Raw genomic sequence first — 20782 nt, 5'->3', positions numbered from 1 at the left:
ATGTAATCAACTAGAGCAATGTTCATTAATCAATAAGTGACTGAAGAGAATGTGATACGTGTATTCCCTGGAGTATTAGATTGCTGAACAGGATGAAATCATGGCCATTTACAGGGGATAACAAACAACACTAACAACAGCAACAACAGGCAGAATGTAATGGTAGACAGAAGCACAAGTCTCTGGGTTCACATCAAGAATGAGCAGTTTTAGTTTCTCCCACTGCTGTTTATATATTGTTTAGCTTACTGCTAGCGATAGTAATTCAAGCAGACTTTGAGCAAACTCTGTGTTTGACTCCCTTACCTGATTTGTTTTATTCACGCTTCCCTGCCCCAGTGGCCTGTTTTGCCCCAGAGGACATTCTTGCTGTCTCTATCTGGGTGTGCAGTCTTCCTGCAGTCTTGAGGCCACATCTGGGTCGGAGTTTGTGCTTAGAAAAAGGAACTGCAGTTCATCTGGACCCTAACAGTACTGTAATTACTTAAGGAATTAAAGAACATGGCAATAATTGTAGTTTCCCCTGATTCTTCTTAGCAGTAACAAAATATACTGTCTGTGTAGTTGGAAGCCATATAAATGTTCCTGTTGTAGAGGGAATGTATATCAGTGCAGATGCTGTAGCCCAGTTCCACCTTGAGGTCATGGTAGTCAGATAGGGAAACATGGTACCAAGGAAAGCCACTTGGAAGAAATCCTTTGGGGGCTAACGGTATCGTGTCGTATTAGATTCTGCAGAGTTTTGGATTAGCCCTTCCCCTGCAGAAACGGCCCTGCAGCTTGAGTGTCAGGTGGCATAGCAGAATCCCTGCCAACCACAGTCTCTCTCATCCTCACCCTTTCTGTCCCTTGCTCTGGGAACTATTTCTGACAACATACGAACTGCAGAGCACATGTGCTTTTGTCAGCCTGTCTGTGTAGTCAAGTGTATCTTGCCTTGCCATGCTCTGAATTCAAAGTTGTAGCTTAGTAGTTTTTTGTTGTTTTTTTTTTAATTGAGTTATTTTCACTCCTTAACAAATTAGGAAAGGAAGTTCTACTAATACATTATTTTATATGATGTCTGATTTTACTTACAGTCCTATCATAGTTTGGCAATAATCAGTACTCAATGAAAAAATCCTGCAGTAACTTGAAAAGTTACTCTTTTGATGGCCTCACTATGGCACTGAACATCAGTGAAAACAGGTTTAGATGCTTATTTATTTGTATGTGGTGTTGTACAAAGTGAGTCACTAGTCTGAACTTTCTGAATTCCTGAGATGAAAGATTAATAGAATATTCTGTGAGTGTGAATGTGAAAAAGTCACATAGATGATAAATTAATATAAAGATTATATAAAGGATTAATGTAATATTTTCTGTGTAAAAATGGAGGTGTTGAGAGTATTATTGTAAGTTACCTTTGTTGAATGAGGAAGGAGGTGAGGCTTAAAGAATGGACGTTCGATGGGACAGAGCGTTGGCTCAGAGGGTAAAGGTGCTTCCCACCAAACCTGATGACCTTAGTTCAATCCCTGGGACCCTCATAGTAGAAAGAGAGAACCAATCCCATAAATTGTCCTCTGACCTCTACCTATATATCATGGCATGTGTACACTGAACCCCACATATACACATAATATGTAAATAAAAATGTAATAAAGTTTTTGACAAAAACTATGAAAACCTGAATAAGAGGAATAAGTTAATTGTCAATTTGTAAAACAAGATTATTCCATTGTCTGCTAGACTTTGAGACCTATAAAGAAAGCTGCTGCCGGGCAGTGGTGGCGCACGCCTTTAATCCCAGCACTCGGGAGGCAGAGGCAGGTGGATCTCTGTGAGTTCGAGACCAGCCTGGTCTACAAGAGCTAGTTCCAGGACAGGCTCCAAAACCACAGAGAAACCCTGCCTCGAAAAACAAAAACAAAAACAAACAAACAAAAAAAAACAAAAAAAAAAAAAAAGAAAGCTGTTTACTGATCTTGAAGTATATGGGCAAGAGAAGGGTTCAGATGTAACAATAAAGGCCCACTAACAGAAGCAAAGAGTTGAATGTACAGAATAAAGTGTGTGACCAATAAAATATTACTCTCAGACGCTGGAATGACCAGAAAAAAATAGTTTAAGTTTCTCAGATGGACACAATCACACTAGTTTCAGTAGGATACAGAGCTGGCCACAAGGATGGGAGGCTTAACTGGCAGTGAGATGGGACTTATTCAAAGCGCTGAGAGTAGAACTGGGAATACAGACCCCTGGTAAATCCCCACATTCCTGCTTCTGTTGACTGGTTGAAGTGGACCTGAGAGGTCAGTCATTCTAGCCCAATTTCCTCAGTAATGAATGAAATCAAGAGAAATTGGACAGCTTGTTCATTACTGTCAAAATTGGAGTGAGGATTTACAGAGTAAAATTATATAGTAAAATCCTATTTAAATTAATCATAAAAGCATATAGAGTTGATTTTTTTCATTTAACTAGAATATTGCTACATTAACAAATCTTTTATGAAAAGTTCTTTTCATGAAAGTACTTGTCCTAAGAAAAACATCAGAGTAAATTAATCTCTCTTTGTACAGTGTGCCTAGACTTCCTGAGACCTGTACTCATTCAGTGGGCAAGAGTATAGTGTGGTCTCTGAGAGCTGTCCTTACAGAAGGTCTAGGCCATCAACTTTGGTGAACATGTCCTACTTGTTCCATAGGTAGAGTACGTATGTGAGGGAGGCATGGTTGCCTTTAGACAACTGTCCCAAGAAAAGGACCGTGACAGAACCCCACGGTATAGCAGTGCCAGAAAAGCCATGGGACCATGACCACCCTCAACACTGTAGTGCCACTAACATGCTGTGCTTGTCTGGGACAGCTTTAAGCACCCTGCTTCAGCCTGTGAGAACAGACATGGGACAGAGCTGCTGGGGTCTTAGGAGCCAGGCGCCCCTTAGTGTGTCCAGAGTTAGAGAAGGTTCTTAGTCCTGAGACTTTGGCTTTGATTTGCCCTGTTGAGTTGTGAACTTACTGGGCAGGCACACAGAAAGAGCCCTTTCTTCTTGGCTCTTCCTCCCTTTGGGATGGTGTTGTGAAATATTATTTTAAGATGTGTTATATTTGTTTATGATGTGGAACATTTGTTTTAATGATGCAAAGATGTGTTGCATTCTTTTATGTTGCATTTGTTTAACTCCGTGACATTATGTTACTTTGCCTGTTAAAATACCTGATTGGCTTAATGAAGAGCTGAATGGCCAATAGTGAGGCAGGAGAAGGGATAGGCAGGGCTGTCATGCAGAAAGAATAAATTGGAGGAGAAATCTGGGAAGGGAGTGTAACAGGAGGGGCGGCCCCCACTCTGTAACAGGAGGGGTAGGCTGCTTATCATCCCAACCACCCGGCTAGCTTACACCCAAAATAATCACACAGAAACTGTATTCATTTAAACATTGCCTGGCCCATTATCTCTAACCTCTTCTTGGCTAATTCTTACATCTTGCCTTAACCCATTTTTAATAATCTGTATATCACCATGAGGTCGTGGCTTCCTGGGAAAGATTCAGCATGTCTGACCTGGCAGCTCCATGGTGGCTCTCTGACTCTACTTTTTTTCTCCCAGAATTCATTTCTGTCTTCTCTGCCTAACTAAGTTCTGCCCTATCAGGCCAGGCAGTTTCTTTATTAATTAACCATTAAAAGCAATACACAAACAGAAGGACCTCCTACACCAAGGGAGGATCAAGGAGCAAGAAAAGAAAGAGAGGACGACACAGGGGTCAACCACCCATCTACACAGCAAGCCACCGAGTAAGAAGTAGAGAAAGACATATAGGCTAAAAGCCCAGAAGCAAAGGGTAGACAGGATAATTTAAGAAGAGTTGTAGAAAAAAGCCAAGCTAAAGCTGGACATTTATAAGAAACAATAAGTTTCCATGTGTATTTATTTGTGATCTGGGTGTAAAAATAGCCAAGCACACGATGTAATGTCTGCCACAGGCTCAGCTCCCTGCATGGCGTAGCAGCACCTCTCTAGTTCAGTCTCACACAGACGCTGCCTTGTGACGAGTGTGCCTTGACTTGGGTTAATGTGATTGACATGATATTTAAATATGATTTGGGACTTAGATTTTCTAGACTGATAACTGGAGCAAGTTAAAAATTCGGTGATGAGAAGGTGAAACTTTCTCAGTCAGTATTGGTGATTTTTGTTTGTTTCTTTGTCCTTCTGTTATTCCCATTCTGAGGAGACACTGTTCTCTGTCTAAAGAGCACAGCATCCAAGCACTGTCTTAGGAGCAGAGACCATGTCCTCCTCTTTAGATATTGAGAGCATTGGTTTTACTAGACTTCAGTCTCCAGAATAGGAGAAATATTGTTATAGAAACACAACAGAACAAATATAAATATGAAATTATCTCTGAAATTATAAGATGTATTGAAAGCGTAAAGTTTCATGGCATTTGAGTAAACAGTTGTTTCTCAATGTGACCAACATCATAAGCAAACAGAGAAGTGAGACTATATAAGACTTGAACACTATGCCCAGTATAGAACACAGTTAAGAGGGGAAAGCATTGTAAGAAGTCATGGAAGAGTTTGAAATACATACCAGATAAGGGATTTATATCATTAGTAAAGACATTCTCAATGACCAGAATACAACAGATTTTTAGAAAAGCATGTAGAATTTGAATAACCATTTATTCAAAGATAAACAAGTGAACATGCATATGTGCCACTCGGTGTAACAAATCACCTGGGAATGCCAATCAAATCACAAGGACATGCTCTTCACATTAGAATAGCGGCTGTCACAAGGCAGCAGGTGTTGGGGAGGATGTGGGGGAAGGAGAACCATGTGCACTGCTAATGGGACTGTAAAAAATTCTAATGGAAAAAAAAGAAGCTGTTGTGTAAAATGGACTACTGAAAAACTTAGATAGAGCTATCATGTGACCCAGTCATCCACTTCTGAGTACAGATTGGAAACAGAAACTGGGAGAGAGTTTTGTAAATATGTCTCAGCATTATCAGAATAGTCAAGATATGGGAGAAACCTAATGCCCATGAACAGATAAGGAAAATGTGGCATATGCATCCAATTTGGGTATTCCTCAGCCTTGGAAAAGAAAAGCCACAGCAGGCATGAGTTTGAGGGCTTTCCAGTAAGTTAAATGAGCCAACAATGGAAAGGAGGTGTGATGGACATATATGAGGGTGGTATTGCAAGCCCTTGGTGTCACAGAAATGCTACTAAGTGTTGGATGGCAATTACCAAGCTTGCCTGAAAGTAGGAACAGGACTATCAGTAAATGTAGAATTTTAGTAATGTAAAATTGAACAACAGTGTGCATGGGGTTCATGATATTGAACTGGTCACTAAAAAGTTAAGAGTAAATTTATTATGTCAGTTTTATCACAGTAAATACAAAAATTGAGAAAAGACATCTATGTTTAGAATTTTATTTAATACAAATATTCCCTGCTCTTGACTGAAAAGTATTCATTTTTGGTTGTAGTTTTTTGGGTGAACAACAGTGTGCATGGGGTTCAGATATTGAACTGGTCACTAAAAAGTTAAGAGTAAATTTATTATGTCAGGTTTATCACAGTAAATACAAAAATTGACAAAATACATCTATGTTTAGAATTTTATTTAACACAGATATTCCCTGCTCTTGACTGAAAAGTATTCATTTTTGGTTGTGGTTTTTTGGGTTTTTCAAGACAGGGTTTCTCTGTGTAACATCCCCAGCTGTCCTGGAACTCTCTCTGTAGACCAGGCGGGCCTTGAACACACATAGATCTGCCTGCCTCTGCCTCCCAAGTGCTTGGATTAAAGGTGTGCTCCACCACTGCCCAGTTAGGGATTTTTAATTGTAGTGTATTGGTGCAAAAGAAAAGTGGCATATAGGTGGAAAGTAGATAACTTTAGAACACGGGTGCCAGGCTTTTTCATAAGGAGCCCACTAGTAAATTTTGAGGCATAATCGCTACACAGTCCCTGATGCAGTTCTGCCACAGATCAGAAAAGCCTCCATTCACACATAGTGCATAAAGGGATGAATGGGACTGGATTCTAGAAAGCCTTTACTAACAAAAGCAGTCGAAAAGCTGAGTTTGGTCCCAAACATTTTGTTGTTGTTGTTGTTTTAAGAATGTCAGTAATATCAGAATTACTACCTGAAGATATAAGTCAAGTAAATCCAGTGTACTGTAGGCTGCCGTGGATTACCTCCAATGGATCACCTGCCATTCTGAGGGTTGTGACAGTTGACTAAGGGGTCTCTCCTGGCTGTTTATGTCATGCCTCTCAAAACTGTAGCTGTCCCTTGAATCAGTAGCTCAAAAATCCTGGGAAATGTGCTTATCTAATATCTCATAGACTCGGCCTCATAAGTACTGTCAGGTATGTTCTCAGCTGATCTGCAAATGAGATAGGCTCCTGCTATTCTGCAGTCCTAGTAAAACTGAGCCTTTTAGGAACCTCATTTAAAGACTACTTCTTACCAGAGAAGCCCACATACTCAGATCTGTTCTTCAGAGCTCACTTGGGTTGTCTGTAACAAGCTGTTCAGTAAATCTTTCAAACAGAAGAAAATGCAACCAGAAAATCTGCTAGGTCCATGAACTCGCCTTTTGGATTTTCAGTTTGTAATCTTCCTTTTCCACAAACAGACCTCTTTTTATGCCCAGCTTCTGCAGATGTAGCATTTTACTGCACTCCCAGGGATAGTTCATAGGATAACTTGTGATCACCTCACTTCACAGCCAGTGCACACTTCCAGCTAAGCCTTCTCTCTGCACAGGCACATGGCCTTCAGTGTGTTCACAGCCTCATCCTCCTGAACCACACTGTCTTAGTTAGGTTTCTGTTGCTGTGAAGAGACACCAAGACTACAGCTCTTATAAAGGAAAACATTTCTTTGGGGTGGCTCATGTACAGTTCAGATGGTCAGTCCATTATCATCATGGTGGGGCATGGAGGAATGCAGGGAGACATGGTGCTGGAGTAGTAGCTGAGAATCCTACATCTTGCAGGCAACCGGAAGTGGTCTGAGACACTAGGCATAGCTTGAGCATATATGAGACCTCAGAGCCCAACCCCACAGTGACACACTTCCTCCAACAAGACCACATAGCTCCAACAAGGCCACACCTCCTAATTGTACCATTCCCTTTGGGGGTCATTTTTCTTCAAACCACCGCACACAGCCATGTCCTTCATTGTGTTCACTGGTCCCATCCTCATGGTCCACTTGTAACATCTGTTCATTCTGTGATCCATGAAGTCAGGTTTGAATTAGCATTCACAGTTTATGCTTACAGTTTAGATTTTCCTTATTTTTTATAAAAATCCATGCTTCTCATCATTGATGGTTAAAGAAAAAATGTTTAAAATGAATTCTAGGAGATAGAAGATGACTCAGTGGGTAGAGTGTTTCCTGGGCAACCATGAACATCTTGAGTACAGATCCCTAACACCCATGTGAAAAGGTGGACATATTTGTGCATGCCATGACCCAACAGTGGGGACAAAGAGACAGGTAGATGCCGGGAACTCATTGGGAAGGCAGTCTATCTGAACCAGCAAGCTCCAGGGTTAGGGAGACTCCCTCCAAAAATAAGGTAGGAAGCAACGAGGAAAGTACCACATGTCAACCTCTGACCTACACACACACACACACACACACACACACACACACACACACTTAATTAGAGCCCCCAAAATACTCTTGCAATTTAATATTTGCCTTGAGTAATGAGTTTATTTTTATTTTGTTTCAGTTTTCAAGGCATGGTTTCTCTGTGTATCCCTCACTGTCCTGGAATTTGTTCTATTAACTTCAATAATCATTGAAGTTATTTGCAGATAAAAATTAAGATCTCTCTGTGATTCCCTGACTAGTCATTAGTGGTAATGCCTCACCTTGATAATACTTTTTTTCTAATTACAAATTAAATCATTCTTTTGGGGTGAGGGGTTTGAGACAGGGTTTCTCTGTATAGCCTTTGCTGTCCTGAAACTCTCTCTGTAGACCAGACTGGCCTCGAATTCACAGAGATCTGCCTATCTCTGCTGCTGTTAACCGTGTATGCCACCATGCCTGGCTGATAAGTTATTCTTGTTGACAAGATCTGAGTTTAGGTTAATTATGGTCAGTTTCTCAGAACTCTATCAAACAGAAAAATAGTAAGATCCACGTTTTGTGTCATGGAGTGTTATAAATACTTGTGAATATTGCTGAAAATGCTAGCCTTGTGTTTTCTATGTGCAGTTGTTTGATTGAGCGCTCTATTTATCCAAAGCGTTGAATGTTCTGTCATTAATTGTCAAATTACATTTCTAATATGAAGTCATTGTATCCATTAAACACCTTTAAGTTAATAGTACAGAACTATAGAACTCTATTTTTTAGATCCCTTTATTGCAAAATCTGTAGGGGACAGGGAGATTCTTAGGCAGTATGTGATCTAATGACTTCAGTTTGTCGGAAAGTCTCTTTCTTCAATGCACTCTGAATTGTGGTTGGTGGCGTGGTTGGATGGTCTTTTATTTGCTTTTCTTTCCTCTCCTTTCCTTTTTCTCTTTTTTTTTCTTTAGCTTTACCCTTCCCTTCCCTCCCCCTCCTTCCCCTCCCTCCTCTTCCCTGCTTCCCTTCCCTTCTTTCTCCTCCCTCCCTCTTCTCTCCTCCCCTCCTTTTCCTCCCCTCTGCTGTTGATTGAATTTTCTGTCCTGCCCAGTTCCCACAGTTGTTAATTCCCAAAGAAATTAAACAGACATCTACATTAATTATAAACTGAATGGCCTAGTATCTCAGGCTTCTTATTAATTCTTATAACTTATATTAGTCCACAATTCTTGTCTGTGTTAGCTATGTGGCTAGGTGCCTTTTTTCAGCAAGGCAGTCACATCTTGCTTCCTCTGCATCTGGGTTACAACTACAGACTGTACTTCCCTCTTCCCAGCATTCTCATGTTCTCATTGCCCTGCCTCTGTTTCCTGCCTAGTCAACTCACCTAAACTTCCTGCCTGGTTGCCATTGACCCACCTATACTTCCTGCCTGGCTACTGGTCAATCGGTATGTTATTAAAAATAATACAAATGACAAGATAAAAGGGGGACACAGCACTTCCCCCCTTTAAAAAAATACTCTGAATCTAATATCCATTGTTTAGTTTTTCTCCTGACCTTTATCCATAACAACTTGTAACCAATATTCTAAACAAAGGAAATTACCATAGTCCAATTTTTTGGGAATGTGAGCGTAGTTTTCCAGGCTACTTTCTGCTGTTTGGGGGTACTGATAATCTTAAGGAGACCTAAAGAAAACTTTGAATTATGATCAAGTCCTGACTGGAGTATCTTGAGATACTTGATCATCTCAGGAAGCAGGCTTGAGTCTGTTCTGGATGTAAAACTCAGACATCTGGGCCATCCACTCCTATTGGAGATTTCTCAGGGGGTCTTCCTTGATCAAACCTGATTTTGCTTAACCCGGAATGAATCCACAGCCCCTCATTTCCTGTGGAAACAAAAGCAAAAGCTCTTCTCCAAGGTAACATGCCTTTTGACTTCAATTTTGATGTCAGGGTATTTTCAAAATATCTGTCTTGGATTAATTCAGCAGCATTTATAAACAAATACATTTTAGCAGCGGTTGCTCCTTCCTCAGCATTCAAACAATTCAAAGAGCACATAATAACACGCAGTATCCAGACTCTCTGTGTATTTTTCATCTTTATGTGGCTTGATTTTAAACTCTTATTTTTATTTTTTTAATTAATTATTTATTATGTATACACTATTCTGTTTGTGTGTGTGCCTGCAGGCCAGAAGAGGGCACCAGATCTCATTACAGATGGTTGTGAGCCACCATGTAGTTGCTGGGAATTGAACTCAGGACCTTTGAACGAGTAGGCAATGCTCTTAACCTCTGAGCCATCTCTCCAGCCCCTTTTTTTTGGCTTTTTTGAGACAGAGTTTCTCTGTGTATCTTTGGCTGTCCTAGAACTCACTCTGTAAACCAGGCTGTCCTTGAACTCACAGAGATCTACCTGCCTCTGCCTCCCAAGTGCTGGGTTTAAAGGTGTGCACTATCACACCTTGAATTCACTGAGGTCTGCATGCCTCTGTCTCCCAAGCCTTGGAATTAAAGGTATGTGCCACTATACCCAACTACTGTCTGTTTTATTTTAAGAACTTTTTCCTTTTTTTTCCTTTTCTCTCCCAAGCCTACATATATCTTTAACACACTGTAAACCATTTAGAGGTATTTTTCATCTTTGAATCTCTCTTTACTGTATATCTCTCTTTTTCTGACCACGTGAGTTTTTAATTTGCTAAGCAATATGGCTAGGATTAAAGCCGTGACTTTGATGGCTGGATCCACCCCATTTCTTAGCTTAGCCTCGTGTTGGAGGTAGTGACTGGAGCCATGTGTATTGCCACAACTCTATGACGTTTCAAGGTCCCTGCTACCACCAAAAAGTATGCAGTCAGCTTTTCATCAACACCATTAAAGTGTTTCATGGCAGGACCTCTTAAAAGAGGTGAAAGGTTTTGCAGCTAAAGCTGAGTCAGGAAGCCTCTCTTAAATGAGAGTGCTTGCCTCTAGCAAGCAGAGCCCACCTGAGAAAGTGCTGTTATCAAGAAGCCATGCTTAATACTGTTATTTTGTTTCTAGAATTACTTCCGAAGTTCTCATAGGTTTTATGTGAATGCAGCTGTCCACACATTGAGCACCATTCTGTTGACCAAGCACAATTTGTAGTAAGGATGCTGCTAGTTTGTTCCCAGCCGATTAGCCCTGAAATAATCGCAGGGAAACTGTATTAATTAAATCAGTGCTTGGCCCATTAGCTCTAGCTTCTTTTTGGCTAACTTACATATTAACTTAACCCATTTCTGTTAATCTGTATCGCCATGTGACTGTGGCTTACCTGCTAAAGTTCTGGTGTCTGTCTCCAGCAGGGCTACATGGCGTCTCTCTGACTCTGTCCTTCTTTCTCCCAGCATTCAGTTTAGTTTTTCCCTATCCACAAGCCAAGGCAGTTTCTTCATTCATTAACCAATAAAAGCAATACACAGACAGAAGGACTTCCCACATCACTCTCCTTTTTCCCTTCCTCTTTCCTCCCGTACTTCCCTTCCCTTCCCCTCCCTCCCCTCCTATCCTCTCCCCTCCTTCCTTTTACTTCTTTTCCCCTCCCTTCTCTACTCCTCTTCTCCATCCCTTCCCTTCCCATCTCTTCCCTTCTCTCTCCTACTTCCCTTCCCTTTTCAAGACAGTCTGTCACTGTGTGTCCCTGTTGGGTCTCATACTTAATTCTTATCTTTTGTCTTTTGTCTACTAAAATCACGTGTGTGCTGACATTCCTGGCTCCTGTAACACATTTTAGATGCCAGATGTTTTATCCTAAAGTTTTGGATTATGCATTACTTTATTGAAACTCCTGATAGTTCTTTAGAAGTAAAACAAAAACAAAAACAGTGTCTGTCTTCTAAGCACAGTCTGGATTCTCAGTGGGCTGGATGAACCTGTACTCCAATCTCTGGATGTGTCAGTCACTTTGGAAGATGCACAGACATCATTGGATGGGTTACAGTCTAAGACTGCCATCATGGCTGAAGATGAGGTTAATTCCATCTAAAACAGGATGGCATGGTTCACGATAGGACATGTCAGTGAATGAAGGAAGTGCATAACCCACAGTGCAGCTGCTGTGGCTCCATGCTCCTTTATGAACATAACGTAGGCCACTATTAGTATGTTCTGCATCCTAGGACATGCTTGCTGCTGTAAGTTGTTTTTCATTAATAGATGGTATTAGATGCCTATTTTGTAAAAGTTTAGAGAGATTATAGAGTACTCAAGGCTGTATGGGTTAATGAAGCCTAGACAATGTGATTTCAGTATCCATCCATTTCTTCATGCCATGGTCCCTCCAGAGTAAGACAACATTGCTGTTGAAAACTCATTAAATATTCTTATAAGTTCATTATCACTGTCCAGTTCAAGAAGATAATCCTCTCTTGCTTTACTGTGCAGTGTAGTCACAGCCTTCTGTGAAGGAACTGTAAAATGGAAGTTATTTACCCTCTTTTGCCCACTTTGAGCACAAGATGTTTGCTGCATCCATAAAATGTGGTCCTCTGTGCCATGTGCATTCAGATATAAATATGTAAATACATGTACACACATCTGTCATGCTCCATCCATAAAATGTGGTTACTCTATGCCATGTGCATTCAGATGTAAATATGTAAATATGTGTATACACATATATCACATGCAGTATACTACATAGAATGTGGTACTCTATGCCATGTGCATTCAGGTATAAATATGTAAATACCTGTACACATATGTCCCACACTGTACACTATCATATACATATATCATGATACATGTATGAATATTGTGTGTATATGTCACAAAATCTAAAAGGGTTTTAGAACTCTGTACTCAATGAAAATGATAATAAAGCAATCCCACCTACTGTACTAACCTCACAGTAAAAGCTAAAAACTGTGCAAGTGTCAGGTTCCTTATTTACTAGTAGAAGTAATTAGTGTGCAAGGAAAGAATTATATGGCCCAAGGCTGAACTTCTCTCTAGTTACCCTAACTTCAGTACCATGGTCTGCTCCATGGGAGTTTACTTTCTAATTCAGGGCTCTTTTTTCCTTTTGAGTGCTCTTTTCTATTTCTTTTTTCTCTCTTTCTCTTCCTTCCTTCCCTCTCTTCTTTCCTTCTTTCTTTTCCTGTGCATTGGTGTTTTGCCTGAATTTATTTCTGTGAGGGTATTGGATCCCCAGGAACTGGAGTTGTGAACTTCATTTGGGTTCTGGGGATTTAACCCGGGTCCTCTGGAAGAGCAGCTGCTGCTGAGCCATCTCTCCAGCCCTCCCCCTCCTTTTTCTCTCCCTAGTTAACATATCAAGTAGTAGGTTTCTTTGGGGCATTTTCACGCATGCTCATCATTTTCCGCAGCTGTAATTCATCACCCTCCCCCAAGTGGCCCCTTCCTTCTTGCCTCTCTCCTGTTGGTCCCATATCTACGTCTTAAACATCCCGTCTCTTTTGTCACAGATACTGCATTACTTTCCTCTCCCTCTCCCATCCCTTGACATCTCTTCTCCCCGCTCCTAGCCACCTTTCTGCATTCATCACCTACAGACATGTGCTTTTTATTTGTTAGTATCTGGTGTCTAGTATAGATGATGTTGTCCTGTTACATAATAACTCTGTTTTAATTGTTTTTATGTATGTATATAGGTATATTGTAGGGAACTTTTACAGTAGTAGGTGTTAAGTATTTTCTTCTGGCCAACAAACCTCTCCACTGACACAAATAATCCCAATCAAACCAAATCAGACCGAATTAAAAGATGCCCATGTTTAGTAGATGACGATACTCCAGGGTAGCCCCTGGGAAAACATGGATAGGGAAAGAGAGAGAAGGGGAGACCATAAACTCAGAGACCACATGTTCATTCTCTGAGGGGCAGTTTAAATAGCCTGTGGGAGTGGTCTTGACCCTCCCCGGGGAGGGATCAGCATTTGGCTGGCTTTCTCAGGGGTGGAGTTTGGACTGAGGCAGCTCCCAGGGGAGAGAGCTCATGCCAGGAGCTGGTAAGAAGCCCCCAGTTAAATAGTAGGCTTCCATACGACTCTTTTGAGAAGTCTTTGTGCTGTTTATCCTTCTCTGTTACTTTCAGGGCTTGAAATGAATGCATGTATTGTATGTAGAGTATCGATGAGAGAGGTTATTTTGACTTATTTACCTTCGTGAGTAAGTTGGTGTTTTTCTGTTACAGCTTCTAATATGGGTTCTTTGCTTTATAGTGTTGACATCTTTGCTGTAATCTGTCATATGGAGGCTGAGTAGAGCCTCCCACAGCCTGTGTTTTCAGCTTCAGTGTTAATCTCTGTTCCACTCGTGTTCCTCAGCTTCCTCCTACGAGTCTCTTGTTCTGGCATTGATGCAGGTAAAACTAAGACTCCTCTCTTGTGGTTCCCAGTTCTCCGTCTCTGCAGCTCAATCTCAGATAATAGGTTCTCTCTGGATGGTGCCCAGCTCTTCCCTGACCCTACGCTTAACCCTAACAGAGTGACAAAGTGCGATTCCTCTCCACTGCTTAGCAAACAACCCTTCATCTTACTTGATAGTTGTATAGCCTGTGGCTATGCAATAAATACAATAGTATATATTCTTAAAATAATACAAACAAATCTTTAAAATGAACAAAAAAGGTATTATCTACCTTTTAAGTTTATTTTTAAAAAGACAAAACGCCTGTTGATTTCTAAGTGGCCCACAAAACATGTATAACACTTAATTTGTGACTAAGAAAGGGGGAATTTTAAGGAGATTTAGGTGGGTGTTTATTTTCCAGTTGTTCACACCAAAGGAAAAAAAACATTAACTCTTCTCTTATAGTGTTTTTCTATTTAAGGAAATCTAAATCTTTAGCAGAGCGTGAAGGGGGTCCAGGAAATCCAACCAGGGAGTAATCCTTCCTTATAATTTGGACTGTAATACAGAGGCCTGAGAGAAAGCGAATAGTTGTTTTCAAGATCATGTGTTCAAACATAGTTTACGTTCTGCTTATTGCCATAAACTATAAACAATCCTCACAAAAAGGAGAAAGAAAAGAGAGAGAGAAAAGAAGAAGCCACAGATGTTAGCCATCTCTTGAGAATGAGTGGGGCCTGAGCATTTGCCTGGCATGTGCAAGACACCGCGTTTGTCTACAGGGAAACGACTTGTCAGGTGGAGCAGCAGGAGAAGAGAAAAGAGATAACCTGGCTCTGCTTCAGCAAATGCGGTTCTGCATCTCTGACTAAATATTTAAAAGAAAAATTTGCTTATAAACTATCATATTTCAAATATTTGAGATAAGGGAAATATATTGTTAAAACACTTTAACTTTTTTCTAACTTATAAAATAAGATTAATTTTAAGTTTTAAATTGCTGTTTGGATCATAGTATGTTTGTCTTAGACTGTGATGGTTAAAAAGCTTTTCTAAGACATCAGTGGAGGCTGGAGACATGGCTCAGCTGTTGGAGGCTGGGCCAACAGCCAGAAAGATCAGTGGGATCTGCTTGATATGAAAACATGCATAGTAGGTGAATAACAAAGTCATGTCAGAATCAGAGCCTGCTCTGTATGTGTGTACATGTGTGTAAGCATGTGTGCATATATGTGTGTGTGCACGTGCGCACGCACATCTGTGTGTATGTGTATGCCTGTTCTTACAGATATGATGTTGGCAGAAGTTTCTGTCCCACCAGCCATTCCAAAGTAACCTCTAAGAAGCTTAATATTCATTACAAATGCTCAGCCAATAGCTCATGCTTGTTACTAGCTAACTCTTATATTTAAATTAACCCATACTTCTTATCTATGCTTTGCCATATTGTTTGACACCTTTTCTTATTATGGCATGCCTATCTTCTCTCTGCATCTGCTCATAGCTGCATATTCCACCCTTCTTCCTCCCAGCATTCTGTTTGTCTCTTCCTCCGAACATTATCTTGTACAGCTATTGGCCAGTCAGCTTCTTTATTAAATCAATCACAATAACATATATCCACACAGTGTAAAGGATTATTCCACAGCATTTCCCCCCTTTTGTCTAATTAAAAAGGAAGGTTTTATTTTAACATAGTAAAATTATATACAGCAGGCCTAGGATTCTGATAGACTTTTTCAAGAAGCAGGGAATTTTGAAGGACAGTCTTACCTTGCCTTAGCAAAGTCTTGCAGTCACTTTCTTTTGTGTCCTCCTGGTCTAATTTGAACAGCATACTGTCAGCAATTGAGGCAAGGGTAGTTTTGTTTTTTTTTTTTTTTTTGTTGCCCAAATGGCTAGTTTTTGCCATAAGGAAAGCAAACTCATATGAAGTTTCTTCAGTGCTCATTATTGTCTCTGAAGTAAAATGGTACAGCAAAGTAGGTGTGTCTTATTGTCATGAAAAACCTTAGGTTATTAAGCATATTAAATGTCATATTCTGTAGGTCTTTGAAGTATTTGAAGACAATCTATATAGCTAAATATATCTGTATAACCTTGGAAGCATACCTGATATAACTAAGTTTGACTATTATAGATGACTGTTAATTTGTATTTAATTATATATTGCATTTTAAATGAGTTGTATAAATACAATACCCCAAACAAGAGTAGAAATACCCAAACAGTATAACAAAATTAACTTTAGATTTGTATCAATACACTAAAATACATACTAATGTGAAATATTTAAGACTAGTAGTTTTTTTTTTAGTTTAAAAGTAGACTCAGTAATCTGCTGTTTTATCCTATCATTTCTATATCCCTCCTTTTTTCCAAATGAAATCCTTGAGATATAATCTCCTTTGTTTAGTTTTTTTTGAACCTTATCAATAACAACTTGTAACCAGTCCCTCTTAAGTAATAACAAACATTTATAGCCAATATTTTGGGAATGTGGGCATTGTTCTTTAGATAACTTCCTGTTGTCCATGGGTACTAGAATCTTTTGGGGAACCTTTAGAAAATCAGGTTGTTAGGTCTTGGCTGGAGTATTCTGTGAGCCTGGATCGTCTCAGTCAGTGCCTTGCAGCTGTTCTGGATACTGGATTATAGGCGGAGCCTGCTTGTTTGTTTCCCGGTCACCCAGATCCAGAATATTCACACAGAAACTGTATTAATCTCAGCATTGCTTAGCCTATTAGCTTAGGCTGTCCTCACCACCTCAACTCTGGTAACCAGTTGACCATGCTGCCACCAAGTAATTTGAAGCATGCTACCCAGAAACCCCTTTCAAGTGCTTGACCTCCTGCAAGAGCCAAAGTTTATGCTGCCCAAACCAGGAAGCTGCTGTTTCTTTTGCTGAGTCAGTAAGTCTTTTCGTAAAGGAGTCACGGTCTCCTGCCAGGAAACAGAGCCTATCTGAAAAAATGCAGGTACTAAGAAGCTGTGCTTAACTTTGTTCTTTCGTATTTGGACTTTCTTTTTAAGATTTCTCAGTTTTTTTGTGAACATAGTTGCCTCACTTGGCGCTACTGGATCACCTAGGTGATCCATTATTATTGGTGTCTTGTACCCTTGTTCTTAAAATACTTAACCTTAAAATACATAAAGGTGACATCCATATCAGTATTAAAACAAGTATAGATGGTGTGCTATACACAAGTCAGCCAAAGATGCTTTTTTGTTTTATATTTCAGCAGGTAAAATATGTATTACTTGTTTTGTAGTTTTTCTAGGTTTATTTCTTTATGGCTGTAGCCAGTATTTCAGGGGGTCTTCCTTGATCAAACCTGATCATCTTTAACCTTGAACAAATCTACAAAATCCACAAATCTCATTTCCTGTGGAAATAAAAGCATAACTTCTTCTCCAAAGTAACATATCTTTTGACTTACATTTTGAAGTCAAGACATATTTTAAATTATATATATGTTGGTTTAATCCAGCAGTTTCCATAATTCGGTGTGTCTTAGCAGCTGTCATTCCTTCATTAACAATCAGAAAATCTAAAGACAGCACAACAGCATACAGAATCCAGACTCTGTATTTTCTGTCTTTATGTGGCTTCTTTTTTTTTATTCTGTTACTTTTGCAAGGATTTTATTATTTTAAAACTATATTTTTTAACCTGACTGTATATACTCTTTCTCTTCTTTCTCCCAAACCTACCAGATCTTTATTTATTTTTAAACACATTGTAGCCCATTTAAAGATTCCTTTTTGTTCTGAATCTGACTTTACTACTTATCTGTAATCTTTTTCTGAACCTATGAGCCTTTATACTGATAAGAGGCATGACTAGGACCTCTGTTTTGGTTACTGGCTCTGACCTGCTTGGTTCTCTGAGAGCTGAGCTTCATTACACAGGTACCAACAAGAGTCACATTTACTACCCCATCTCTTGGGAAATGTTGGGTCCCATGCAGCCACCAAGCAGTGTGTCTCCCACTGCTCATAAACACTATTTAAGCGTTTGGTGGCAGGTCTTCTTAAAATAGCCACCTGTTTTTTGCGGCTAGCAGTGAGCCAAGAAGCTGTCTCTTAAAAGAGCTGCACCTCGGCATGCTGCTAGCAAACAGCGCCTACCTTGGTAACACCAAGAAACTGAGTTTGACTCCATTTTTGTGTTTTTAGATTTTTATTTGAAGCTTTGTCAGGTCTTATGTGGAAATTCCTGCCCCATGTCGGAATGCCATTTGTTGGCGGAAGTTTCTGTCCGCCAAGCTGCTCCCAAGTAACTACTCAGAGCCTTAATATTAATTATAAATGCTCAGGCTTGATACTAGCTAACTCTTATATTTAAATTAACCCATATTTCTTATCTATGCTTGCCCTGTGGCTTGGTTACCTTTTCTCATTACAGCATGCCCATCTTGCTTCTCTCTCTCTCTCTCTCTCTCTGCATCTGCCTGCAACTGCTCTCTCTGCCCTTCTTCCTCCCAGCATTCTCACACCTAACTTTATCCTGTCCAGCTATTGGCCAGTCTGCTTCTTTATTAAACCAATCACTGAGGCATATACTCACACAGTGTAAAGCAATGTTTTACAACGTGGCTTAGTTTTTAAAGTTTTAGTTTTTAGAGGTCCCTGAATCTAGAAATTAATATCATTTGAGTTTTTGTTTAGGCTTTTTTGTTATTGTATCAGATAAAATTTCTTTTTAAATGTCAATAAAGTAAATCCGTGCACACAGTGGCAAAGTGATAAGTTTGTCTTTGATTGCGTTTATGTGTTTGGTGGTTCCTGACTGAGACACTTAATGCACTTGATGTGTCTAGAGGAGTGATGGCGCCTGCTTCCCAGGATGTGCTGTTTCCTTGTTTCTTTTGTCCTCACATAAGAAACTGGGACAAAAGCTTCTCATGCTGTCAAGCCTCCTAATAAATAAGGCATATGACTCTTGTCACAATTCATCTCGTTTCTCTTCATCAATTTCTCCAGGAGGTGATTTCCTGTCCTTTCTGAGGAAGAGGAAGGATGAACTGAAGCTCAAGCAGCTCGTGAGGTTTTCCTTGGATGTCGCTGCTGGCATGTTGTATCTGGAGAGCAAAAACTGTATACACAGGTAAGGAGTTGTTAGAGACAGTTTCACTGTTGTTACCACAACCCTGCAAAACTAACACATTTTCTGTAATACTACAGTCAATTCCTTTCATAAAGTCTATGTGTTGCTTTTTATATTTTGTGTGAAAGCCTTCTTTGACAGTTTTCCAGAAATACTTGATTCATCCCTTACTAGAGATAAGTACTTAATTAGAAAATGGTTTAACTTCGTAATTAGCATTTGCTTTATTGTAATTGTAAATACCCTGACATGGCCTACACTGAAGTCAGAAAATGGTTTCATGTGTTGCTTTCATTTTCTGAAATCATGGTATAGCATAATACTGTAAGAATAATTCTTTCCAAAAAAAAAAAAAGACTAATTCTTTCTTTCCTATTGCTGTTTTCTTGTTCTTACTTGTTTGAGAAAAGGTCTCTGTAACCCTAGCTGTCCTGGACCTTGCTATGTAGACAAGGCTGGCCTCAAACTCATAGAAAACCACCTGCTTCTGCCTCCTGAGTGCTGGAATTAAAGGGGTGAACCACCACATCCGGCTATAACAATAATTCTTAACTGTGAAGTTGGCCAAGGGTACAATATTTATTATTATTTCAAAGGAAATTTTAGAAAACTTATTTCTGAATTTTGTGTAGTGGCCTGGTCCTCCCACTCTACTGATTATGGTTTTATTTTATTTTTTAAAGTTTTTTAAAATTTTATTTTGCATGTAAGAAGAGTGTGTCCAGTCCCCTGGGGCTGAATTACAAGTGTTTTTGAGCCACCATGTGTGTTGGGAACTCTATAAAAGCAGTAAAGCTCTTGATCCCTGAGCCACCTCTGCTGCCCCTAGATTTTGGTTTTAATTGTTTGTAGCCGAGAGTGACCTTTAATATGGAACGTAGTGCACCTTGAGAGCTGTCGAAGAATCTGTGCCACGTCTCAGATGTGGTTAAGCGGGCAGGAGGAAAGTGATGTAGAGAGCTGGTGCGTGCAGGGTTTAGCTGCAGGAAGCAGTGCGCCACTTTGTGTACGCTGGTGGGGGTGTGTCTGCTGTCACATCTAGGTGCAGCAGCCCTTGCTTGCTGCTGGTTTCTTTATTGCGCTGCGGCTTTTGACTGAGGTCTCTCATGACACGGCCTTTGACTTGGTGCTGTGTTACAAGTGTTGATTCCACATTGTGGGGAGGTTGTAAAATACAGAATTATACCAAACTCACCTCTGCAGCACTGTTTTAATATTGTTCAACAATTGCATTTACTCTTTAAAAATGTCAGGGTGGATAATATTTTCCTAGTAACTAAGGTGACTATGACTATGACTAAGCCATACCTCTGTACTTATGCCTAACTTTGTATAAATATGTACCAAGTCACACTGTAGAAATTTGTAAATCCTAACAAACATTTAAGTTTAGACAAGCAAGAGATAAATCAAGCTCTAAGTCTAAAATCATAAAAGGTCTTGCTCTTATAGTTTGAGAAAATTTGCAGTTTTTTTTCTGAGATTTTAAGGTATTTTATGTATCAAACATTTCTTCACATTCTCTACAGTAGCTGTTCTTAGGATTTTCTCTATTAGGCATCTGTGGCAGTAAGACTTAAGTAATATACATTATTATATTATTTTAATAATTTGTGTACCATCTGTAATATGCTGTGTTCTCCTTCTCCCACCACAAATCCTGGGGGTTAAACCTAGGCCTGCCATGTGCTAGACCAGTGCTCTTTCCCTGAGT

At 39.8% G+C, this 20782-nt stretch overlaps 1 protein-coding gene across 3 annotated transcripts in view; it reads left to right on the top strand.

Moving 5' to 3' along the window:
• Fer (FER tyrosine kinase) overlaps nt 1–20782 on the top strand; it is a 333973-nt gene that overhangs the window by 240011 nt on the left and 73180 nt on the right. For all 3 annotated transcript variants that reach the window (XM_057755315.1, XM_057755306.1, XM_057755297.1), the window contains one exon: nt 18945–19068. In XM_057755315.1, the coding sequence (XP_057611298.1) occupies nt 18945–19068 (124 nt within the window). The remainder of the gene's footprint in view (nt 1–18944; nt 19069–20782) is intronic.

The sequence above is a fragment of the Chionomys nivalis genome, chromosome 2, assembly GCF_950005125.1.
Source record: "Chionomys nivalis chromosome 2, mChiNiv1.1, whole genome shotgun sequence".
Taxonomy (NCBI): domain Eukaryota; kingdom Metazoa; phylum Chordata; class Mammalia; order Rodentia; family Cricetidae; genus Chionomys; species Chionomys nivalis.
This window is presented reverse-complemented; position numbering and strand designations above follow the sequence as displayed.